The following is a 26,938-nucleotide window of genomic DNA, read 5'->3' as shown; positions in this document are numbered from 1 at the left end:
TTAGAGGTTCCTTCCAACCTTTAAGAGTCTGTGATTCTGTGTAACCCCCCCATATCATTCTTTTTAAACTGCTGAGAGCTTATTTTTGGCCTGCAATACTTTTGTCAATAGCTAAGCTCTTGTGTGCCACAAGTCCTGTCTATCATTCTAACTAAAATCGATTTATTGCTGCCTTCTGCTTCCCCATCTGTCTGCTGCCCTCTTGTCTCTCACACTTTAACTGCAAACTGTCTAGAGCGGGGTTTGTCAACTCTCAGCTCATCCTGGTGTTTGTGAGGTTCCTGCTCCACTACCAGAATCACTAGGGAATTTGAGAAATTATTATTCTTATTATAATAATTTCACAGAAGGTTGTTAAAACACATTCTCTTTTCCTTACACAGCGCTAGGAATGACACTGTGATCCCTGCCACTCCTACTCAGGCAGCAAGAGTTAGTGCAGCATAATGAATAACTTTACCTTTGTTTAATAAAGTTAGTGCCACTACTGTAAAACACAAACAACTCCCTACACTACATCATGCTGAAAGTGCCTGAGGAAAGCACCACCTCCCGAGAGCAAAAGCTAACTCTGCTTTAAGCACAACCTGCTCCAATGTTATCCACATGCTACTCCAATATGGGAGGTTCCAGTCATATATAACTATACACCTTTAACTTGCCAACATCATAATTACCATCACAGTTTCACTTTGTCATTAACAACCACCCTCCCGTTATCCCTGTTACTGCCACAGGTTACTCACCATCGGGTTTAAATGGGATTTTATTTTTGTAGAAGCGAAGATTGCACAGGTCATTTTGATAGCGAAGGTCTTTGAAGTTCTGCTAAAAGAAAGGAAACAGGACATTATCAGCCTTCAAAAACCTACTAACAGTATCCAAAAAAATTGTACACTCTGAATAATTTAAAGACAAAAACATTTCCAGGTTTTAGGAACCACAGAGTTTTACTCTTTGCACTTAAAGGCTCAGTTTAAGGATCTGCAAGTACCCTCCAGGTGGTACCTTCTCCCGCAGAGGCAGATGTTAGACAAGCACAGCAGCACCTTCACTTCAGTCTCAAGGAACTTGAGACACAAATAATAGAAAGTTCAAGCTCTATAATCTACACTCTTCCATGTCCAACTGCTCTTCCCAGGCTTACACATCTCACGTTTGCACATACACCTGAGATGAAAAGGCATTGCACTACTTTCACCCCTCTCCCACTCCGATCTATTCTCATTTTTTTCCTCACATTTATTAGGCACCAGAAAGTTTAGGAACATTTGGGTTGTGTGCTGTCTTCCACCAAGAGGGCGAGTTTAAACCATAAAATATTCTTACTGGATACTGGTGTCGGTATTTGTATAAATCTCTTGCTGCATAGAAGCTTCTCTTTGGCTTGGCTGTCTGCTCAGTTCCATCACCACTCTGAAACAGTTAGAAAGTAGATGATAACCATACACAAACACACTAAACAGCAAATTTAGCTAATATTCAAGTGATTCTTTTTCACGATGGATTTCAGCTATGTAAACAAACACAACTACACGTATTTGCTTACTGATCAGTCAAACACTGAAAATCTCCCTGCTGAATACTTAATATCACAAGCTTTAAATGTAGATTTTAAGAGAAAATAAAATACAAAAGCAAGCCCATTAAATGTCTTTCCAATGAGACTGAATTTGGTTTAAGTCAACAGGTTAATAGTCACTTCCAAATGCAAGGCTTCAAAAGTAACCTAGCGAGTGCTGGCACTAGATGAAATAAGTAAGCGAACATGAAAATGCAGAGACGCTACTCATTTTGAACAAGAAGCCATAGTATGTCATGTCTACACTGACTTAATTGCTATCATTGCATCCTGTGGAATAAACTAAACGGTCATAGACAAGCCAAACTGCGGTTCTAACACCTTCTTGAACCATTTTCTGCTATTTCCCAGAACTTCTCTTTAAAGCCTAGTAAGAAAGACTACAAAACCCCTCCTCAAAATATACATCTGTAGGAAATTGTACCAGCCCACGGCTATTCAGAACCTGTGACCTGGAACAACCAGAGCCCATCAAGGTCAACGAAAATAATCCCACTGCCTTCAGAGAACACTTGAAAAAGGTGAACGTGTTGAAGAAAAACGGGAAAGTGAAGCATTAGTGTACTGAGACTTCAACTTGCTAGCAAAAACTTTATTTTCTGTGCAATTTCTTTATATCCATACTGCAACAAAGAGTTTTGTATGCTTCAGTCTCAAAATAAGTCTCTACACTAACATCAGAGGCTAAATAAGAGGAAAAAAATAATAGTTCATTCCACTCCTTGCAAAACACAAGCAATAGGTTGAAGTCAAGCCTGAAAAGGGAAGTTCCCCATGGCTGCACTGGACATTTGCCTTTATTATTACCCATCTCATTGCTTATTAATAGCACATGAATGATAAACTTCATTCTTCCTTCTGTAAGACCTGCTTTGACCATACCTACAGGCAAAACACGCTTACCTGAACAAGCAACAGCCCTTGACACTCAGTTATCGAGCATTAATATCATGACATGTCAAACAGAAAAGGGAAAACTGCTTACGCTTATTTCATTTTGTGCGGTTTCTGAACCAAAGATAAACATAACACAATCAACATTCTGAAAAAGAGAGCCAACTGGTCCACCCTGCATTCAACTCTAACTCAAATAAAACCACTAGCAAAGCAACCCTTTACTTCTTTAGGGTCGTCAATTTCAATGATTCCTAAAAGGCAGAAACTTGCCCTGAAAATCCCCCACCTCTAACCCACCGAGAAGCCACAAATCCGTTGCCACGTACAACACAATATTCAGATTTTTAACCCATTTAATTAAGAGGCCAACTTTAAGACTCATTTAAAGCAAAGCCCTCCCTAGAAACTGCAGCAGCGGGACTGACAAACGACTTCAAGGCCTCGATTTTCTAACAAGAGCATAACAATGTTGGGGGCGGGGGGAGATCAGCTCATATCTACTTCAGATGCACAGCCAGTCTATCGCAAGCCACCGCCACTCTTGATGCCGCGGGCAGGTCTCCGCGCCGCGCCCCAGCCGCCAGCAGCCGCCCGCGCTCCGCACGCCGAGTGGTGCGGAGCGGGCAGGGGCGGGCGGCGGGGCGCGGGCTGCCCCGGCGCGGCACGGCCCGGCCGCGCCCGTGTTCCGGGAGCGCAGCAGCGAGAGCGGCAGGCTCGGTGCCGCAGCCACCGTCGGTCAGCGCCGGCCGTCCCCGCCGCCCCCCTCCCGCTGCGGGGCCGCGCCCGGCCGCCGGCACTACCTGCTCGGGGCCGGCGGCGTCCGCCTCCGCCCGCTCCCCTTCCTCGGGCGACGGGGACGGCGGCGGCTCCGGGGGCCGGCAGTCTGCGGCGGGCAGCTCGGCCGGCTCTTCCCCGCCTCCCGCGGCGGTGCACACCCCCTCCTGCCGCCGCGGCTCCCCGCCGGGCTCCGCCGCCTCGGGCTCCGAGTCGGTCTCCCAGGTGGAGTCGCAGTCCTCCACCGTGGTAGGCTCCTTGAAGCTGACCCCGCTCAGCAGGCTGCCCATCGGGCAGGGCAGGGCCGGGCCGTGCCCGCCGCCGCGCCGCCCGGAGGCCGCGGAGGCCGAGGGCTGGGAGCGGCCGCGGGCTGCCTACGGCTGCGGCATGGTGGGGCGGGGCGGGGCGGCGCGGCCGGGGCTGCTCCCCGCCCGGCCCCAGCCCACGGACACGCGCGGGGCGGAGTCGGCGGGTCCGGGACTTGTGGCGGGGCCACGCGTGCACAGGCGGGCCACGCGTGCTGCCCGGCACGCACCGGCTCCAGGGGGGCAGCCACGCGCGGGCGGTCGCGGCGCTGCCGCCGCCCCGGGAAGAGCCGCGCTGCGCAGGGAGACGGCGGAGATCCCCTCGGGGCTCGCAGGGAATATCCTCTCTTGCGGGAGACCTCGGTGTCCCGTAAAGGGTTATACGAAGAGCAGGTGGGTGTGGATGTTTCACGAGAAGAGCAAGGATGGCGGCTGCTCCAGAGCAGCAGCCCGTGAGAGAGATGCTTATTTGGGGGCAGAAGTGGTCGTGTTACCCACTGTGTGTAAGCATGCGTTGTCCTTTGGGCATGAGAAGGGATGTGGTGAGGTTGGCCACAAGAAATATCCGAGTGCCAGAGGACATGGGAACAGAGGAGGCAGTAATGTGGTAAGCAGCTCTTTTCAGCTGCTCCCAAACCCTCTGAGAGGTTGGGAATAGAACTGACGTGACATTCGAGGTCAGATTTGGCAGGGGCTGTGGCAGTGTATTTTGTAGTTGGCTGGAGCATGCCTTTTGGACAGAAAGACTGCCTGGAGTGAAGGCCTGATGAGCTGAAAGCTTGGCGCCTCGTTCCAAGGACTGCTCCTGCCTTGATGATTCAAAATGTGCTCTTCATTTCTAACCAGAGTTGTCAGGCTTCAGTTCACCCGCAAAGATTTCTGCCTTTTCCTCAAAGACAGTTCTGTGCTGTCTGGTATATTGACTGCTCTTAAAGATGTGCACTATCATCAAGTCATTTTAGTCCTCTTGTTGGTAAATCAAACAGGTCAAGCTTCTTAAGCCTCTCACAGCAAATTACCCTCCCCATTCCCTCACTCATTTTTGTGCCTTTATGTTCTGTGTCTGCTTTCATGTTTTAGCGTCCTTTTCTAGGGCAGGTGCCAACATTTTAACTGAATGTCAGGGTCATCAGTGTACAAGTGGCATCACCTATATCTTCTTGTTTCCCAGTTTCCTCTCAATTATTTGAACTCAAGTTGCCACAGCATCATGCTCAGGTGAATTCATACCACTCTCACACATAACCCTCCTTCAGGTTCATTGGGACCTGGCACCAAGGGCAGGAGATCCCTAGGGATACCCTGGTTTTTGGGCCCTGCTTCAGGCAAGCTTAATTGGCATTGCAGCTCATCTAGATGCAGCCACAGCTGTATGGCTGAGCTACCAGCCTGTGTCGTGGCTTCATCTGCCTTAGGTGTGTGGGCCTCTGGCTTGCCCCATGATCACCTGCCTCAGCCAAGGCCATTCTCATCCTCCTCTGCTCTTCACGGAGAATAATAAAGCCCGTTCAGCCTTTCCAACACACCTTAGTCACCATCATGTCAGCCCCTGCCCTCCTCAGGGCCCAGCTACTTCCACTCAGTCCAAGATCAGACATGGTGGTCCTAGACATGATCCCCGCTCCAACATTCAGCCCCTCTCTCCGCTTCTGTTTAGCTCCAGTACCAGAGGCAATCCCCGTTCCACAATAATGGTTGGGACAACATACACAAACTGGTCAATCTTGCTCACTCTTCTAGTGTTGGAAATGGTTGTTTAGGGACACTGAAGGATTTAAGAAACAGGACATTTACTTAACATTCTTTACCCTGACATATCTTCCCAGGTTATGAAAAATCAAAGCTTTAGAAAGCAATGCAAAACATTGCATCTGAGTCTTTAACAACTGTCAATGGACCTGTTCCTACATCATTTACATACACTTTTGACCCCTATTATATAGCAAAACAGTGTTACCTAGCTTAAATACATGTTATCTACTATATCTTTTATCATATAAAATATTATCATTTCCTTTGATGCTGGTCAGTTCTTTTTGTTTCTTGTATTTACAGATAACCAGAGTGGGATTGTTCTCTATTTGCCTCTATGGTATTCACAATCCTACAGACCTCTGTCACTTCCATACCTATTGTTTTTCTTCCAAGAGGAAAGGGCCTACACTCTTCAGTCTTACCTAGCATGAAAGCCATTACATTGCTCTCATCATCCTTGTGACGTTTTGCTGTAGGATTTTGAGCTGTCCTGGAAGTTTTTTGAAAAGTGATACCCAGGAATGCACTTAGTGTGCAGGAAGGTTCAGCTTCATTCTTGCCAGTGGACAGTGTTTTAATACTGAATTTTAAAAATCTCCCATGAAGAAGGCACAAGTGAAGTTGTGAGAGGACAAGCAGTAAGGCTGGACGCTAGAGCTGCAGCTGGGGGAACACAGCCTTTTATAAAACCCACGCTTGTGTCTCACATTTGTTGAAGGTTCCCTCTTCTTTGGCCTTATTTGGACAGAAGGCAGATTTGTTTTCTGCTTCCACAGTATCTCCTCCCATGCTGTTGGCATAGTTTGAAGGAACTGACTTAAGAATTCCTGATGTCTAGCGCCCTTTATCTCAACTGCCTGCTGACTAACTGCTTCCATTGACCAATGTGCCCTGCTCCTGGTACAGACCAGCTCTGCGTCCTCTCTCCTGCCACAGCTTTTGTCAGTACTCCCTCACGTTGACTGTATTTATACTGGGAATGGTGCAGCCTCAAAAGCTTGCCTTGTGCATGCATTGAAAATTGGGTGAAGGCTTTGATGATTCTCAGTTTGCATGGCAATTAACCCCACCAACTAAAGATCTGTCTGCAAGAAATCTTCACGTCTTGTGCAAACAACTGCACCTTAATAGAGCAAGTTCAATTCTACCTGAGTGAAATCATCAGCCAAATCTTATCACAGAGCTTTAGAAGGATTTTTCAAGGATCTGGCTCTCAGACAACTGATAAGTCAAATTAATTGACTCCTTATTGCTATAGGAAGCGAGTGCCAAGAGCAGAAAGCTGCTTGGACTGACTTACAGTAGTTCATGGTGTTGAGGTGATGTGATGGACTTTTGTGAAGTACTGGGATGTATTTTTTGACTTTCTTAAGAGTTGATAGCTAGACCATATTGCTTGCAATCTACATCAGAAGTGACAGAAATGAGGCTGGCTGAAGCCTAGCTGACTGGTGTTGGACTGCCAGGGTGGTGCAGGTTTTCCTAGCCAACCAGAAATGTTGTAAGGCGTTATTCACTGCTATAAAGGAGCTTATTATCAGTGGGTAGGGTAGAAGAACTCTCAAATTAGAAACTGAATTAACTGCTTGTTGGTACGGCCCTTTAAGGCAGTGGCACCAGAGATGCAAGCCTTCCAAATGTTTCAAATACCCATACAAATTATTTCTGATTTAGCTGTAGTCAGCTCTCATGCAATTGCTTTTCATCCTTTAGCTTATCATTGGGCAGTGAGTTTTCTAAGTGAGTTTGCTCAGGAAAGGAAGATTAAACAGCTCTTATGTAGATCAACATCCAGCAAAAGTCACCAATGGGGCATCTACTTTGTGCCTATTGAGACCTGGCCGTGCTATTGTGCTGCTTAATGAGGGATGAAGAGTTCCTCTGCTAAAAGAGTCATCTACTATTTTGGTCATCACAACTATCTCTCAGCTGCCCAGAAGGGCAGCTGAGATAATGCTCTAGGCTTTGGATGTGGTGAGGCAGATCTGCACTTTACCAGTTGTTTGCATTTTGCCCATGAACAACATCTCCTTTCACAGTGCCCTGGGTTTGTGTGGAGCCATTTCTGGTAACAAGGAAGGGGCTGTAAAGATGGCTTCTGCAAGAAGCTGCCTGAAACTCTCCTTTTAAGAAGAAGGAGCCAGAAGAGGAGAGTTCTTCCTGTTCTTTCTTCCTGTTCATTTTCTGGCTGGTAGTGGTGGATGGAGTTGGAGGAGAGACCCCAAGGTCAGTGAGGGAAGAGAGAAGGAGGTGGGTTGGAGCAGAGGCTCCCCTGCATCCCCTAAGGAAATGGCAAGATGTCTCCCTGCATCCTGTGGACAGGAATGGTGAGGCAGAGATTTGTTGGCAGCTCATGGAGGATCCCATGCCAGGGGTAGTGACTGTGTCCAGAGGAGGCCATGAATTTGTGGGAGGGCAGCGTTGCAGCAGGAGGTGCCCAGAATGCTGCTGGCTGCAGAGGAGTCCCATGCTGGAGAAGTTTGTGAGCAGAAGGGGGTTGGACTAGATGATCTCTAAAGGTCCCTTCCAACCCCTACCATTCTGTGATTCTAAGCTGTAGCTGCTGGGAGGAACTCACCCCAGAGAAAGTCATTAAGGACTGTGTCCCGTGGGAGGGACCACGTGTTGGAGTAGGGGAAGAATGCCAGGAGCTGTCCTCTGAGAAGAGAGAAATGGCAGAGACCATTTGTGAGAGACTGACCACATCCCCATTCCCTACACCCTGTGCCACTGAGAGGGGAGGAGATAGAGATACTGGGAGCAGGGAGTTGAGCCCGAGAAGAAGGGAGGGATGGGAAAAGGAGATCTTAAAGTGCTGGTTGTAATTTTCTCATTTCTGTTTTTGCTTTTTGTTCTGTTCTGTTTCTTGTAGGCAGTAGAACAAACTTTCCTACTTTCCTCTCTAAGTCGAGTACTGGAGTCTGTTTTGCCCAGAACTGTAATTGGCAGTGAGCCCTCCCTGCTCTTGTCTTAATTCACAACAACCTTGGTTATCTTTTTCCTCCCATCTCACTGGGGCCTCCACTGTCCTAATGAGGATGTGGGTGGATGGGGGGCAGTGAGCAGGAGACTGCCATGGTGCTTCATTGCCAGCTGGGCCTAAACCACGACCCACAGTTGCAGCTTAATGTTGTTTCTGGTTGTGATCTGGAGGCAGTTAGAATTCATGAAGAGGCTCTAGCACCTCACATGGCTTCTTAGGGTGGTATCTGAGAGCTTGAAAAGTTTCCCACATGACATATCTTAATATAAAAAAGTGGTAAATTTTGGTCACTCGGGTTCATGAAAGTATGCCAATACAACAGAAGATGACTAAGTGCTAAATCCAGGAGGACTTGTTTTGATCAAATAGTTTGACTTCTGCCTAACACAGGCCTGAGGCGTTCTTACCCCACCCATTTTTGAGGAACAATAGAACTGCAAACCACTGTACAGCAAATAGAGACTTTCATAAAGCTTACGTGTGACTTCTGATGATATGCATTAATGTATATATACTTTAATCAGCATGGAATAGTAAAAAATATTTGGGTTTTTTTTTCAGGGGAACATGGTTTTACAAGGACGTGAAACCACATCACTTTTTGGAAGCTAATGCTGCATGTACATCAGTGTGATAACTGTAAAATTGTATTAAAAATTAAATATGAGGTAATTGCAATACTCCATCATTATCTTGGGAGGAAGTTTTGCATTGGGTACTAGAGAGGTCAATTAACAACTGTGGAGAATCTTACCAACCTAATATTAAGATGATATAAAGCTGGGAGGGATTATGCATCCTTAGGGAGTATAAATAAACTACAAAACCACTTTGGTGAATGGCAGAAGAGGGCAATATAAATAATGTTGGTACAATGACATTTCATCGAGATAATGTGACACGATTCATAGTGGCTACTTAAACATACAAAGGCAGATTTTCAAAATGCAGAAAGGCAGCAATACAACAGAAATATCTGGAAGTTAACAATCGTTTGGACAAGGGTCTGAATATATTTGGACACCAAGGTGTATATGAGCAGGTGTATGAGGCTTACAAGGAAAGGCTGCAGGAACTGGGGTGTTTAGTCTGGAGAAGAGGAGATTGAGGGGTGATCTTATTAACATTTATAAATATCTAAAGGGTGGGTGTCAGGAGGTTGGGACATCCCTCTTTTCTATAGTAGACAGTAACAGGACAAGGGGTAATGGGATGAAGCTGGAACACAAAAAGTTCCACTTAAACATAAGAAAAAACTATTTCACTGTGAGATGAGGGAGCCCTGGCACAGGCTGCCCAGAGGGGTTGTGGAGTCTCCTTCCTTGGAGGTCTTCAAGACCCGCCTGGACATGTTCCTATGTGACCTGATCTAGGTGAACCTGCTTCTGCAGGGGGGTTGGACTAGATGATCTCTAAAGGTCCCTTCCAGCCCCTACCATTCTATGATTCTAGGTGTCCAAAGTCAGACAGGTATGTCTGACTGTATGCAATAGCTGTTCCCGACTGGTATTTAAATGGGGTTTGTGATCGTCTTGGCTTATTACTGAAAGGAACTGGGCATTCTCAATGAATATCTGACTATGGTTAATTTTACTTCTCTTCTTTAGTTCAGTAGTACCCTACGTTGCTAAATGCCAAGCCTGATGTAGTATCTATAGAAAGTGAACATCATTTATAAAGTTGTCCATAATTTTCCCCTAGTGAATGTCACTGGAAGGGATTAACTAACTGGAAACTCAGAAGTCAGGTTGAGTATTTGTGTAAATTTGTTTCTATTGAAATCTGAAATTGATTTGTAAGGAAGAAAAGACTTTACATAGATCATGCTAGACATTACAGATCACTGTGTTAAGCTCGCTAAAGCCAGTGGAACTTTCTCCATTTTTGTTGGGTTATGATTACAACCCTGAAGACATTAACTACCACCCTATTTATTGGAGAGTCTCGTACTAGCTCTGTAAAAGGTCACAGACAAGGTAAGCCCAGGAGAGCTAATAAAAGAGTGTATTAACTTAAGATGGTCTGTCTAGGTGGTCAGAGAAATAGTCTCAGTCTAGTCCGTAAGTCCCTGAAATTCTTCCCAGACTGGCCTCTCAAACACAGCACAGGACTGCACCCAGTTTCTTGAGAGGAAATGAATCCAGTTGTAGGATGCAATATGGTCTCGATGAGCCGCTGTGCAGCAACCCCTGATTTACAGCTAGGGCCCTACATCAGCCTTATGATGAAACCAGCTGCCTGGGTTGGCATGCTCAGCTTTGCTGCAGCAGTGCTTGACTATGGTGCCATCAGCAGCAGGTCAGCTGCCTGACACCGTGGATAAGAAATGACATTTAGTTGCCAGAAATTCACACAGGGTTAGGTGATGCCATTAAGTTTTGCTGAAGGGTTTCTGGACTGCACCAGGCAAGCTACTAAGTTTGTCATTGGAACCTAAACAGAGACTCTTCTCCCTGAAAGGCAAGCCAGGAGCATGATTAGGAAGCCCAAATGTAGGCATTCAAGCATCCTAGGAGATCCCTTGATTTATCCATCCTCTGCTGCAGAAGGGCATTGGTGCTCTGTTGGCTTCGTAGATCCTATGGTTTAGCTGCCAGCCCCATGCAAATGTCTTGGCTCCTCGAGGACACCTCAAAGTGTTGGTTGGCTGAATCACTTTGAAAGCTGCATGGACTGTTTTGACCAGAGCTCTGTTTATCTAATGGACACTTACAGCCCAATTAGCTTGTAGGCATTTGTTAACAACTAAAGTTAGGTGGTTTATTACAAACTCAATCCTGTCCTTGATCTCTCCCAGCATCCATATTTCTGTTGAGAAGGTGTACTACAGACTGTTTTTGCTATCAGACTTGTAAATGGACATTTCTATTCTGACAGCGCACAGTACCTCCTGTCTTGAACTTCAGGAATTCCTAAACTTTCTACCCGTGCCAGTTGTAGGACCTGACTTATCAGTGTACTCAGAGTAGGCTCAAGACCATCAAAACTGTGTGACTCTCTTCTCTGGGACATTAACTAGAGACGCAGACTGACATACTTCTTAAGCCTGAGCAGGTTTTTCATTGGAGGGATTTATATGCCTCGAGGCATCTAACATGTAGATGAGCTAATCACACAACAGCTCTTGTGTAGTCCATGGAGAAAAATGGGCACCTACAGAAGATGATCTATATCATCCTAAGACAGGCATTTAAACTGTGTAAGCTAAATCACTAAAGAGTTGCATGTATCTACTGATCATATAGGAAGACACAGCCTAGCCAAACTCAGGTTTAGATACCAGACCTTCAAACTGAAAAAGCTGGATGGCATGACCAAATCTCAGTCTTTTGAAGTTTTCTGATACTATTGAATTTTGAATAGAACACCCAGCTTCCCACAGGAACAGGAGAGGGAACCCATCTGAACTAGTGGTGAGCATCCCTTTCCCGGGCATGAAGGATATCTCTAATTAGGTCATGCCACAGAGCACACCTCCAGTGAGATATGGAGAGGACTCTTCTTTCAGAATATCTGTTGCCAGGTATGTGGAACTCAGAGTTCAAATCTCTTTAGGAAGAGACAGGGTTTTAACCTTCCTGCCAGACCCTATTGAATTTCTTATGCCTAAGATCATAAAGAGACTAACAAGAGAAGTGCTTCCTCCTTGGTCTTTAAATGAAAATCCAGTCTTTGGCTCTGTGACCAATAGAAAAGTATGAAAGGCTATAACAAGATCATAGCATTGTTATAGCCCTGATATGTCATTGTTCTTTAGTTCCTCACCTAAACACAGCAGGAGCTGTGCAGAGCCCCTTCCATAACTAGGAAGCAATAATGAATCCTCTTCTGCTCTGCTTGGGCTAAAGGGCCTTACTTCAAGGCTACATCAAGTCAGGGCATTCCCTGCAAGTGCAGCCTGGCAGTACAAATGTACAGCCATCACATATTGGGCCCACCTCTGCCAGCTGGAAGAAAAGCATGCACAAGCAGCAATACTTCACTGTGACTAGACTGGGAGCTCATATTATCTCTTTAAAAGATATTGCCAGTAAACCATTATTTCAAGACCTCAGACTCGGCTTGTTCTTTCTTAATGGAGTTTTTGTGTGTGTGTGAATGTACATAGTCAGGATTTCAAAGACCTAATTGACGTCAAGATTGATGTGACTCAGAGGATCCATACAAGCAAAAAAAGTCCATGTTACACAACATGTGTTTGTGCCATGCTGTAGGTCGCTTTTGGGCAGACAATTGTGGATTTCACAGAGTTCATCATGGATAATTTGAAAACGCCTCAAATCATTGATCTCTGACAAACCCCTCAGGAGTTACTTCTACCCAGAGGCTGGCACAAGGCCAATTAACAGAAGTGGGACAACTGCAGGCAGTGACTCTGCCACCATCTGCTTTTCATCCTTTTTCATACCATGTTTTGTATGTCATTTGTAGAAAACCTCTATAAATACTTAAACTAGTGAAGAAGTTTATCAGGGGAGCCATTTTTAATTAGGTCACCGATGCTCCACAGGGCTTTTAGCTTGTGATTAAAGAAAACACACATAGACTGAGATATAGAAGCAAGCAAACACACACAACCAGAAACAGAAACCACAAACAATATTGGCTTTCATTTACTTATCACAAGCCTGGTGATTTTTGCAACTATTTGGGCTAGTTCACTTAGTTAAACTGTTCAGCATAGCATTAAAACATGGATCCAGCTCCACAGCCACACTGGGACAGAGTTGTCTCTCTCATCAGCCCTGCCTGTTACTCTCTGATGGCATCTCAGAGTGACCCTTCCCCATACCTGCCAATTTCTGGGTGACTTCAGGGTGGGCAGGCTGAAGGAACAAGACTGCACAGTTAAAGAATTCAACTACTTTGGAGTGATGAGGAGCAAGAAATGGCCAACAGTGTGTGTCACAAACCTGACTTGAGATGGGACTGGAGCAGGTTATACTTTGCACAATGTGGGCTTCAGAGAAAACTGTAAGCTGTTGTTGCCCACAGACTCTGGAATGAAAGGAGTGGGGTTTTTTAGCTTACTTGTTGCCCACATGATATTGTTTACCACAGTTTTCCTTAGAGCACAACAGGACCGCCTCATCATAATGCTGTTGTCGCGTTCTGTTCTGAAGAAAATATGTTAGTAGAGCCCATAAAAGCCTCTCCCCCTTCAGCTCCAAAATGCCACCAATACATTGTATTCCTGCCATCTCAATCTAGCATGCCAGATGGTAAGCTTAAAGAGATGAAATTCTGCTTCTAGTGACACTGGAGAGCTAACAAGGTATAGGGCAGATCTTTTCCTGATATGGAGAATCTGAATTCTGTATGGACAAATAACGGTAATGAATGTTCACTTCAGGAATCTGATGCAGTGAGCAAAATTATCCAACCACAGTGAGCATGTGCAGGATTCCAGAATTAGCTTGTTCCATTTCATAATGTGCCATGTTACAGAGTGAAGCCACCTGGCAGCTGGAGTACAGGCAGCCCTTGATGTGCTCGGGAAAGGCATTGCTATTCTTTCCCATCAGTGTTTGACCAGGCTGAATGAACCTGTGGATCCCAACTGGCTCACTTCTCTCTCAAATAAAGAGATGGCTAAACAAGCACCTCGTTGTACTTTTGCATGTGGCAAAGTAGGCCAGCAAAATATTGATCATGTGCTAAAATGCGATGAGTGCTTTGTCTTCCTTCAGTACATCATATCCAGGTGTTTGCTTACAGATGGATTTGGAAGGAGTCAGTTTGTCAAAAAAAACCCAGCCCAAAACCCAACAAGTGAGCTGGGAAATTCCAGGATGTGTGGATGAACAAGAGAGGGCAAATTACAAGCGTCAATCAATGGCATTGTTAAAAAAACCGCTAAAAAGCAAAACTAAAAACCCAAACACCCCACACTGTCACCACAATTACAGACAAAATCAGAATTAACAGCGGCTTAAGCTGTTAAAAAACACTGTCAAGCAAAGGTCATTAGGAAACAAAACATAAACCTGGACACAGGCAAAAGAGCACAGCGAAATCTGGACTCAGCAGATTGAGGCAGAGCTGAGGACAGCCAAAAAAAGAAAATGACTGGTTCAGGTCAGGGACTGGAAGAAAGGAGCAGCTTTGCTGGGTAAACACTGCTTATTCATGGGACAGGAAGATCCTTATCAAGAGGACAAGAGCAACTAAGCAATATACTTAGCATCATCCTTGTCATAACCTAACAAAGATGCCCATATTCATCCTACAACAGAAATGCATGGCTAACAAATCAGAGGCAATTTTTATTCTTGAAATTGATATTAAAAAGGACAAAACCCAATTGTGTTTTCTTAAGAATATTCCAGCAATGGCATTTCCTGGCTGGCAGTGCTTTGTAGTGATGTTTCTTTGTAGTGGGAAGCTGCAAGTTAAGATCAGGAGATAACCTGATGAAACCATGCTGCATGTTTGTGCTCATTAAATGAATTCTACAAAGGAATCGGGATGAAAACAAAATGAAGACAGCCAGCCATGCATGAGGAAAAATATGGAGTGTTCTGGCTGTTTTTTAAGGAGGCTGACTGAAACTGACACATGCAGCTCACCCTCACACAGGTATTTGCAGTTTCTAGAATACAATGATCACCAACCTGTTCTGCTCCAGATGAGAACAATAAATCTGCATTACCTTTCTGCCAAATTGGTCTCCCTCTAACACCACTTGTGGAAAGGGAAAGCAGAGAAATAGTTGACAGGTCTGAGGGCACACAAGAGTTAAAAATAAAGCATCCATGGTAGTGTAAGCATCATGATGGGGCTGAAAAGATAAAACAGGAACAGTCATTTTCAGCACCACCAGTGTGAGCAGACACAGCAGTGGGACATGTATTTAACTGCTTTGGTGTGTTCTTTCATTTACATTACAAAGGAATGGTTTTGGCAGAAAGTAAGGGTAAGCAGCATTCATTATTCCTTTAAGGGGGCTTGATAATTCATGATGTTAATATGCTGCAGGCTATCAATGCTGTCAGCCATCCACCAAGATATAAATTAAACCTCATTCCAGCATCAGTATTTCTGTATGCAGTCCTGAGATTGAATGGGATCAGAGCTCAGATCATGGGGGCAAAACTAGTGATGGCCAATTTATTTGTGAGACATTTGGTGCCAGGCAGAAAACACCAGGAAATGAATCAAACTTGTGAAAGAAGTCATCATTAGCACATTGGGTATGAAAATAACAGAAAACGAGACAAGTGATTCAATCTGACAAATAACACCTCAACCATCAAGAGGAATCCTCAAGAACATCTCTGAAGTCTGGCTCAGGTAAGGAAAGGCTTCTCATGCAGCTTTGGACATCTACAGCATGGTTGCTCAAAGTCCACTTAGAGTCAGGGGAGAAAAACTTGAACTTTTAGGTCATTAATCATTTAATCCTAACAGTTATGTTAGGCCTGATGAAGTGCCTCTTTCTTTTCTGTAAGGGGAGAACAACTGATTTACTTATAGGCAGACATTTACACTGTAAAGACCTAAAGTTACCCAAACCTGGGTCTCCATAGGCTTGCTCTATGGGGAAACTGCCACAAGACATTCAGAACTGTAATCTGACTTCAGTGCTTTTGAGGCTATTAATGACTTAGTCTAGATTACAAGAGAACTTCTAAAGCTAAATTCTGAGTCTTTCTACCTACTGGGCTTTGGTTCACACTATTCATTTTACACAGCCTCAGAGAACATGAACTTTATTCCTTTTAGGTCAAGTGAACCAGAAGATGAAGTTTGGGAGTGTACCCAATACACTCCTGAGGCAATGGGTGTTCAGTCCGTGGGACCAGATTAGGACTGTTCTGAAGGAAAAAAACTCCTTAACATTTGTACAGTGTGGGTGTCAGGTCCTCAACACCGACTGCTTTCAGGCCTGCCATTAGTTTTTTCTACCTGCTAAGGAAGTTGAGACAGCTAAGTTAGCTTACTCACTAACTTTCAGTCAATGACATTAATAACCTCTAAATGAACTGTAGGCTAGGTTTCCAACATCCACTACTTAAACAAAGGAAACATCCATTAAATAAAGGCCAAAACAAGTCCTGCACAAGGCATGAAGCAGTGAATTGATGATGCAAAATACCTGCTGAATACCAACTACTCTTCCAGACCTACAAAGTTAGTGTATCTGAGATGGCCAGTAAATTCAAAATACAGCCACCCGTGGGATTTTGTTTATAGCAGCACAGCTTCAGGACTTCATCCAAGCATAAATTGTAGTGAACTAACCGTGACATTGTTACCTACCAGGTAACATAGCTGCAAAAGAACACCACAAACTGCAAAACAAAGCACAAAGATCATTTCCAGCACAACCAACCCAGCTGAGTGCACCAGTTATCCTGCTGAGAAGTAATATTGCACACCTGATAATAAAGTATTATTATTTCTACTGGGGTCCCAGTCCAAAGGAAAATACTGTAGGTTAAATCTTTTAATTATGAGATGGTACACCACTAACCAAGGCTCTACCAAGATGGCCTGGAGCATACTGAAATTGGCTTAATGATTTTGATCAACACTTTGGAAAAGGCAGACCAGGAGTGGGACTTGGATGGGGGACTGCCTGGGAGCATTTGGTCCTGTAGGTTTTTGGTGAGTTACCAACACTGTCTTAGCCACAGGCCCGAAAGACAGCACCACTACGAAGAAAGTTAACTCCATCCTAGCCTGACCTGTACACTGTTTAAATTCTCCTACATAGCTTGCCACTCAGGAACTGTCTGCCTCAGGGCAGACTCCTGTGTCACATTCCCTACCAGTTGGCTACTCTTACAAGAAAACAAGATCAGATTCACAGCCCACATCCACATAAGAGCTCTGATAGCATAGGGATGTTCAGGAAACTGAGTGGTCATGACAATAAGACTGGAAACATCAACTCTGTAGGAGAAGAGGAAGGTGCTGTTCTTCACTCCTCACAAAGAGGCTCCCAGAGGACAGCAGCAGTTGCACCTTCCTCCTGTCTCCATAAAATGGTTCCCCAGAGACTGGAAGGTCAGTGATGCAAGAGCCAAATATCAGACTGGGCTTTTATCATAGGTTTCCCAGGCAAGGCAAACCAAAGTGACAACATGGAAAACAGCAAAATCTGAAAGGAGCCATTAACAAGCCCTGGAAATTCAATATATAGCAAGAAAGGGAACAAGTAACAGAGCAGGTAAGGGAAGTGAAGGAGCAAATATACCATCATGAGAACCAGCAACAGCAAGTACCAGTAACAGTTAAATATCTTTAACAGCTGTAAATGCAGTTTAGCACACTTTGATCCAATCTGCCATTATCTTTAACCCTTCAAGCCTCACAGTGGGTGTCAAAAAGGACTGGGGTGCACTGACCCTGGCCAGCAGCCAAGCACACACAGAGCTACTAGCTTGTTCCCTGACTCCAGCAGGACAGAGGGAGAAAACAGAAACAAAGCTGAGAGAACTCCTGGGCTGAGATAAAACAGTTTAATAGGTAAAGGAAAAAGAAAAAAAACCCACAAGTGAACCAAAGGAAGTCTCTCACCACCTGCCATAGGCAGATCAATGCCTAGCCAGTCTCTGAACACTGGCCACTTAGGAAGCCACCCCATGCCCCTTCTTCTTCCTGTCTCAGTTTTTATTGCTGAGCATGATGCCATATGGTGTAGAACATTCCTTTGGCCAATTGGTGTCAGCTGTGCTGGCTGCATCCCTTCCCAAGTGCTTGTGCACCTCCAGCCTACTCACAGAGGAATAAAGATAAGTCATTGATTCTGCGCAGGCACTGCTCATCAATGGCCCATTGGTGTATTACCAGCACCACTTTAGCCACAAATCCAAAGCACAGCACCATGTGGGCTGCTATGATATAACCCCACCCCAAACAGACCACTACACCTCAGAGGTACTGCTCCAAGTGACCACTGCAGGAATTGCTTGGTATGACATTATCTACAAGTGTCTCCGTTGCTTCACAAGCTCTGAGGTCTTCCTCATTTGCATACTTTCAGGAAGTTACAAAATCCTTTATCCTTCCTGTAAACAAGTGGACACTTTGATTCTCAGGAAGAAAAAAAATGACATACTTTGCATACTTTGTTCTTTAGTAATCCTATTGAAAAAAAGAAAGGATTTGGCATGTTTCCATAGTCTTTTTAGCAACTAGTAAACTGTTTCAAGTGCTCATAGCGTAATCTGAGTATGTGGTTAAAACTGAGCTCTCCTGGGAAGGCTACTCTGAGTTAAATTTAAGCAAAGCTGGTACAAAATGATCTAAATATAATTTCTTAAAAAATACCCAAAACAACCTTTTTGAAGTATATTGGAACAAGGATATCTCACTAGTTGTTATTAAGAGAAAAATGCATAGAGACAACTTTAACTCTATGCCTATAAAATTCAAACTTTGTTGCACTGGATTTCTGAGACGGCACAAACCCACAGAAAGGCTAAATTCTACAAGGAACCACAGCATTTTAACTTTTGCATGCTGCAGGCAAAACAAAAGGGACACAATTCAATACAACTCTTAATACTTCATGTTCTTTAAAAATGGAAATTGCAAATCACTCCTTGTGGTCTTCATTCAAAACCGTTCTTATGTTCACTCAAATAAAATCAGACATTAATACAATTGCAACTTCTCTGCATGGCAACAACACAACACAGACGATTCTAGTCCTCTGTGGGTATCTCTGCATGGAAGAGTTTTCACACACTGATGTAATGCTGCTTCTTCATTCTCTAACCCTTCCCATTCATTTGCAAAGGAAGTGTACATTAAAATAACCAAGAATCCTTTTACTGAAAGCATTTACTTCCTCCAGGAATGGAGATAACTAGCAAAGCTAAGCAATATAACAATTTAGAGAAAATCATCCAGCTTCAGCTGTGAACAAAAAGCTACATCCTCCCTTCTGCCCACCCTTCACAACAGCAGCATCACTCCTGTTCTCCTTGAAACTGAACCTCTTGTTGGCTTGCATTAAAATAACATCCACTGGTCCCAATCAAGAACTTCTTGTGCTGTGCCCTCGTACAAAGCCAGGGCGAGCTACTTTCCTGACCTCAAGTAACTCACTGGGGATCTCAGCTCATGTAAGCGCTGCTTTGAAAGTGTATGGCAGTACAGCAACACTGTTTGTCTGCAAAAATAGCTCTGAATTAAGACAAAATACAAGTGAGTGATGTGAAAATTGAGAGGTTTACCTCAGGTTCCTGTCAAGCCTCAGCAAAATTCTGTGAGATACCATTGCCTGGCCTGTGCAACGCTATTCCCTACAATATGTGGAATGCACATTAGTACCAGAGCCCTGCCCCAATGGCACAGACCACAGTCTGGCAGCAGAACTGACCCCTGCCTCTCCAGCTGCAGGTGGGTTGGCTTGCCACCAAGGTAGAAGGTTTGCACCCAGGCTGACACCAGCACAGGCTACAGAAATGCCCACACCACTGTCCCCTGATAGGTAGCTCCTGCTATACCCATTCCCTGCAAAGCTGAGTCACTGAGTACAAAGTACAAATACAGCCTTCAGCTGATGTGACATGCATGACAAGGCATTCAAAACAAGCATACAGCATTGGCAAGGTATTGTGGTAAATGCCATGGTAACCTAAAGAATTTAGCTGAGAACATACTGTGTAGGATATCTGCCTACTTGGCCCAGATACTAAAAATCGTCTGTCTTCCACTCCCGTATCCAATTCTTTGTCCCTAGTGTGATGTTAACTCTGCATATAGCTGGGCTAAGCATCCTTCCAACACTCGGTAAGAGATAGTTATGAAGTCATGCTTTCAACTGCTGCTCTTACACCAACGCTTGAGGTTACTCGAATAGAGATGTACACCGTGTTCACAGGCTCCAAGCAGGATCCTCAGTGACAGACAGTGGGGGTGTGCATGCGTGACTCAGTTACCCAAATTCAGGTGCCTCGTAACTTCTGAGATGTCCAGGGCAGAGATGCGCAGCACAGCAGGATAAGACACAGGGCTCCTGGCAGATCTACACTTTAAAAGCAGCATTTGTTGGCCAAGCAAGGCACCTGAGGACATCTCAGCTGGCAAATACATTTGTAGGGACAGTTTCAGAGACAGAACGCAATGGGACTGTGGTTGAAATTTAGACATTGTTTGTTTACTTCAGTGCCGTGTCTCCATGTTCCACAACATTCCGTGGGAAGGAAATCTAACCAACAAGGTCTACTGTAGTCAATGACAACCTAACCAACGCAGCTCTGGAAGCCTAAAAATGATTTGCCTCATGGCAGACAAGACATATGATGGCTAGTTAGCTAAGGCTCTCTACTAAAGTGAGCAGCAGTAGCAAGGCTGTAGAGACCTACACTAAGGCATCAGTCTCAAGCAGGATCCTTCTCACCTAGCCAGAGCATTTTTCACAGAATCACAGAATGGTAGGGTTGGAAGGGACCTCTACAGATCATTTAGTCCAACCTCCCTGCAGAAACAGGTCTACCTAGATCAGGTCACAGAGGAACATGTCCAGGTGGGTTTGGAAAACCTCCAGACACTCCACACCCTCCCTGGGCAGCCTGTGCCAGGGCTCCCTCACCTCAACAGTAAAGAAGTTCTTCCTCAAGTTTGAGTGGAACATTTTGTGTTCCAGCTTTTGTCCATTTTTGACAGCTATGTTCTGTAAGACAGAAAAGCAAAAAGAATTGTTGCCTAGTTTTTATATTCATGGCAGTGCACTGCTTTGGTGGGGAATTGTACCAACTGTAGCAAGGAATTACTCACACAAGAACCCCATTGCAAATAGGTATCACCAAAAAAACCCCAAGTGCTTTTCCTCACTTATTATATCATAGAACAGTTTGTGTTGGAAGGAACCTTCAAAGATCACCTGGTTCCAGCTTCCCTGTCACGGGCAGTGACACATTCCACCAAACCAGGTTGCTCAAAGCCCCATCCAACCTGGCCTTCAACATTTCCAGGGATGGGGCACCCACAGCCTCTCTTGGCAACCTGTTCCAGTGTCTCACCACCTTCACAGTAAAGAGCCACTTCTTTACATCTAATCTAAATCTTCCCTCTTTCAGTTTAAAGCCATTACCCCTTCTTCTGTCCCTCTAAGCCCTTGTAAAGTCCCTCTCCAGCTTTCCTGTAGCCCCCTTTAGGTACTGGAAAGCTCCTATAAAGTCTCCCCAGAGCCTTCCCTTCCCCAGGCTGAACAGCCCCAGCTCTCTCAGCCTGTCTTCACAGGAGAGATGCTCCAGCCCTCTGATCATCTCTGTGGACTTTCTCTGGCTTCGCTCCAGCAGGTTCATGTGAATCTCATGGGGGCCTCAGAGCTGAATTCTGAATCCAGGTGGGGTGTCACATGTTCAACACTATAAATATTACAGAATGTTCCTCTTTTTCTTTTCTGACAACACAATGACAGTCATGTTCATGTTGTATCTCTCCACTGAAACGATCCAAAGTCATGAAGCCTCAAAAATTCCACTGAAGTTCAACAGTTGCTAAGACTGGCATTATCCTGACCTCGTCTGACTGTATTCCCCCATGCATCTATATCCATCTGCTATTTTCCTTCTGTTATGCCAAGATTGTCCATCATTTGGGGCAGGGGAATGCCTTTTATTTTGTGGCTGTTCAGGACTAAGGAATAGGTGCTACAAGAATACAAATCATCAGTAGCACAGTGCCTGTGATGATTTATTCTCCCCTGATAGCTTGCTGCTTCTTCAGGAGACCTGGAATTCTTGCATGCTGTTTATGAAGAGGCATGTACTTTATTAACACTTGCACCTCCCATGGCTGGTGAAAACCATTCAAGGTAATAAATCCTTTAAGATTTACTGCTGAGCATCAACATACTCAGCAGAAGCCAAGGCCATGGGATATTTTCTTTAGATTAGCAATGGCTGGTGTCAGGTGCTCTTGTCAACCAAAACCAGTAACCAGATTTTGTTCATGGGTTGAGCAGTTAGGCTGGAAAACAGGCTGAAGCCAGTAGAATCACAGAATCATTGAGGTTGGAAAAGGCTTTTAGGATTGAGTCCAACTGTTAACCTAGCACTGCCACATCCACCACCAAACCATGTCCCTAAGAGACACATCCACATGTCCTTTAAATACCTCCAGGGACAGTGACTCCACCACCTCCCTGGGTAGTCCCTTCCAATGCCTGACAATCCTTTCAGTGAAGAACTTTTCCATAATAGAGACTGGACTTCCATTGCAGAACCATTCTGCTGGAATTTGTGAAGTAATTCTACATCAATAATTCTGCAAGAAGGAATCTCTGAGAAATCTGCTTCTGCTAAGAAAAGTACAGTAGCTATGGTTACCAAGCAAACAGGGAGAGCAGGCAAAGCTGAACCACTGCTCTGTGCACTATGCACCATTTTCAACCCAAAAGCCTAGGTTTAGGTTTCCAGAATACAACTATGACAACAGCCACCCACGTTCTCTGTTACAGTATGTGTCTGTCTATGTATAAAAATATATGTCTGTGTGCCTATGCATGTGTAGATATATATATATCTATAGTAGGATGAGGAGATGACAAGGGGAACAAAAACAGTAGTCAGCTTATAGACCATCATACAGCTATGAAGTTCATCACGTACTCACTGGCAACAATCTTGTAGGCTTGGTTAGATGGCCCAGGGCCAGCACCACGGGACTTTCCCCGGGGAACTTCTGCTGCCACAAAGAGGAAATAGGTGCCTTCATCTGCCCCTGAGGATTTCTCAAGAGGTAGAAGCAATTCCCTGTAGAGGAACTATGTCTCTATTGCACGCTTAGCGAAACCCTTCTAAAAAAAGCTCCCATTAACCTTAAGGCTAAGGAGGGTAAGTACTACTGTAGTGTAGCAGAATCAATGTGGAACTTGGCATGTGCCATAAATCCACCTGAGAAACTGGGTAAATATTTAAGCGATGAATCCACATTGAATTTCACATAAAATGGCTTTGCATAGTCATTAAGCTCATTAAGTGGTGTTTTTGGAACAGAGTGGGGATAGTTTAATGTGCTGTAGCCCTACCCATATGATGGCATTCCCCAGGCATGGATCTGGATACACCTGCATAGCTACCTTCCAGTCTTTGATGGCAATGTCTTAAAGCCGTATCTGTACTACCCAGTAAGAGTCCTCTCCCAGGCAGTCATAAGCATGGTGTGTTCCACCTTCTTCCGACAGTGCTGTCCCACACATAGTGCCCAGACACTTGCAGCAGCACAGTGCTGGACACACCACTGCGCAAAGCACCCTGGATGCTCAAGTTGCTGGGCTATCTGGACAGTTAGCCTAGCTGTGCCCCAGTGTACACTTGCAGGCTAATCATGGGGGTTTAGCATACCATGTACACACACACTCTGAGGTTGCAAGTCAAATTAGTCATGTAGGTTTCCTCTTCAGTCACAAGGAAGAAGCACGTACCATCATCTCACTCATGTCAGGCACCTCCTCAGCACAAAACCCTTTCAAGGTTTTTGCATCACTAAGCTAGTTATCTAGACTCCTTCTGCAGACTAGCTAAGAGTTTGGACTCTGAAGTTGGGTGAAATGAATCCTCTCCCTTACTAGGTACAGCTTCCTGAAGGTAGAATGAGCTGTTACCAGTTTGTCCCTATCAATCTCTTCCCCAAAAGGACAGCAGTGGCTGTTAGGTAACAACATGTCTCTACTTTGGCATCAACTTGTAAATGAACCAGTGTCTACTACCACTGAGATACTCTGGAGTATCAGAGCTGTCCAGGCAGGGCTGGCAGATATGACAGAACACGTTTGTGACCAGTGGCCTTTTGGAGAGGTAGCTGGGAACTGGAAGGACAGCATGAGGGCATCTTGGCTAACACTGGACACTTAAAAACGTCTTACTGTGAGCTAAGTGTGTGACCTACTTGTAAAACCAAGGCACACATAGTGAAAAAATCCTGGAGACTGCTTCAGCTTGACCCACAACAGATACCACTGCAACCTCAGCACCCACACAAAGCTGATAGAGAGGATACAGGATTTAAGAGAAACTCACAGACCCCTGGAGCAGCAGCTGGAGGACAAGTAGCGTATCTAGTAAATAACTGGACACCTGTGCTTGGGGATCTGAACTGAGACCAAAAATTCTTCTTGTGGGCTGTTACTGGAAGTTAAACTGAAACCCGTACGAGTTTTCATCCACTTGTTTTTAAGAAATGGCAAAATTCAGACTTCTATTTTTTTATGCTATGAAGTCTTTCTAGACATTAGAGTCTGCAGTGTAGCTAGATCTACACAAGGCTGGCCAGTGTCTCTGACACTTAATTCACAAGACACCATTGTCCTTTTGGACCAGAAGCAAGAAGCCAGACAGGCCTGGGGCTGCAGTTGCCTGTGCTGTACAAGCAAGCCACATTTTATGTCATGGGCAAGGTGCACATAGTTTTAATACTTATTTTGAAGACGTGAGCCTTAAATCACTTTCACCATGAAAATGAAGATGAAATGAGATAGGTTTAGTTTTAGGGCAGTAGGTTTCCGTGGAGTGCTTCAGTTGATAGCTTCTCTCAGCATGACCACAGGCTGAACTCAGTTGTAAGACAAACAAAATCATGGGAATTCAAACCCAATTTCTTTCCAACAATGTAAGGAATAAGGCTTCCTTTATTCAAACCTCCTGCACTCGTACATAAAGGAAACTTTTTTAGTCTAAGCTGTAATATCAAATCAAACTGAAGATTTAAGAAGTGAATTCAGTGTAAAAAAACAACACTACAGACACTGGTAAGGAGCTTCATCTTAACCAACAGAGCTCAAGAAAAATGAATCACAGAAACTCTCTCATCTTGAGAAATTTATGCATCCTATAAGCCCCAAAGGGAACAATTGCATCTGGTAAAAATCTTTAGACCAAAATTAAAAAGTAACAATAAAGCCAAGAGAACTGCCTGAAATACATATTTTAGCAGAGAGTTATTAGGAAGTCAGCATAAAGTGACTCTTAATCATACTCATCATGTATCTATCGGCAGTAAATCCAAGCAACCCTAGTTTTATATACCTCTGTAGACTTGATTTTATTGCTTACTTGCTTAGTAAATTTAAAGTAGACATATTGGCAATGTGTCTAGAGTGTCACCTGGAAAAGGTAAATCTCCATCGCTCATTATGAGCCTGCTTTAAAATATCCAGTGCTTGTGGCCAAGGGCCTGAGTTTGCAAACCTCAAATCATTGGTCAAACCATGAAAAAGATCCATCTTCGGAATATTTTGTAGCCTTGGTAGTCATCTCAGTAACTGCCATGAAGTGCAGTCAGAAGTCTTAACCAGTAGTAGTGAAGTTATTAGAGAAGAATCAGTGATAAACCTCCAGTCCTCATTGTTTCCATCATTTCAACAGAATATCTATGAATCTGAGCTAAACAGAAGATCTATATATACCACCAGGTAATGACAGCAATATTCTGTGTAAGAATTACAGTGAATAAATCAAATAGGAAGCGATGTATAATTGAGCAAAGACATGATTTCTGTCAAACTGTAGTCATTACATCTTTGTTAGCTTCTACATGACTTTTCCAGGAGAGTGCCTTCTAAAAAGCTGACTGCAGGATACCATCATTTGGCACACAAATTGTAAGAGGCTTTGCAAATATATTTAGTATATTAAACTTTTCAGTTACTAGCACTTCAAACAAATGTTTAGAAGCTGAGAATCTCTGAATCCCATACTCTCCTGGATCTTCTAGTCCCCCCAGGAAAAGACAGATGAACCTGGATTTCTCTGCAGCCCCACTTGCTAAAAAACGAACAGCAGTAACATTGCCAGAGCAGGATGTGAGGAAACATGCCACACTTTTCAAGTCCCATGTCAATTGTCACAAGAGTTTCCAAGCTATTTCACAGTGGTTTAACAAGCAAAAGGAAAAATTAATTCACTGTTTCAAAGTTAAACATTCAAGTTCTGATTGTAATTAGTATTAAAACAGGATGGAAAATTTATATAAAGTCTGACAATAGGCTTTTACATACCAGTAACACTAGTAAATTATATTTAAAAGCCAGTGGTTATTTCAAATACTCAAAACTTCTGACAAGGGACCAATTCATAATATTGAACTACTGGTCTTAGTAAAATGGGCACTATTGTCTCCAAAAGCCTAATTTATTGTGAAATCTCAGACACATGTTGTCTGCTTTCAACTATATTTAACACTGCTTTATCATTAAAAAACATAACTTTGAAAGTTAGCTGAGAAGAACTAAATTTATTTGGCTCAAAGAGAAGAATTAAAGGAAACAGATAACTACATAAATATTCAGAGAAAAGAAATAATGAAAGACAAACGTTTCTGCTGTAATACAAAAGAAACAATCAGTTTAAGTTCAGTATCAGAAAAATGTGCTTTTGAAGACACAGGTTGACTGAACAGGGAAGAAACTGTCACTGCTTTTCAAGTAAATCAGTTGATCGCTTTCCTAAGTTGATTTCCCTCCTAAACAACTGGAAGGGTTCTTCCTCCCGAATTTGTTGGGTTTTGCCAACTGATTCTCAAACAGAAACAGTTGGTGCTTGTTATCTTCTCATAGGTCACTAAGATTATTTGAATTGTTGAAAGATTACAGGATTACAAACTCTAAGGAGCTTCTCCAATTTCACCCACTTCATGGATACCATTAATCAATGAAGAGGATCTCTTAGCTTTTAAATAACT

General features: G+C 44.0%; 1 protein-coding gene across 3 annotated transcripts in view; it reads right to left on the bottom strand.

Annotated features, from left to right (window-relative positions):
* Window positions 1-26,938, bottom strand: part of OGFRL1 (opioid growth factor receptor like 1) — a 92,748-nt gene that overhangs the window by 12,863 nt on the left and 52,947 nt on the right. Inside the window, exons 1-3 of one of the 3 annotated variants that reach the window (XM_061990076.1) lie at window positions 3,280-3,615; window positions 1,330-1,416; window positions 747-828 (exon numbers count right to left, since the gene is read on the bottom strand). In XM_061990076.1, the coding sequence (XP_061846060.1) occupies window positions 747-828; window positions 1,330-1,416; window positions 3,280-3,543 (433 nt within the window). In that variant the 5' untranslated portion in view covers window positions 3,544-3,615. Of the gene's footprint in view, window positions 1-746; window positions 829-1,329; window positions 1,417-3,279; window positions 3,616-26,938 lie in introns of those variants that run through there. The other 2 variants (XM_061990077.1, XM_061990078.1) reach the window with 2 other exon arrangements.

This window comes from Colius striatus, chromosome 2 (genome assembly GCF_028858725.1).
Source record: "Colius striatus isolate bColStr4 chromosome 2, bColStr4.1.hap1, whole genome shotgun sequence".
NCBI lineage: Eukaryota > Metazoa > Chordata > Aves > Coliiformes > Coliidae > Colius > Colius striatus.
The sequence above is the reverse complement of the archived record's forward strand: the minus strand, read 5'-3'. Positions and strand labels throughout refer to the sequence as shown.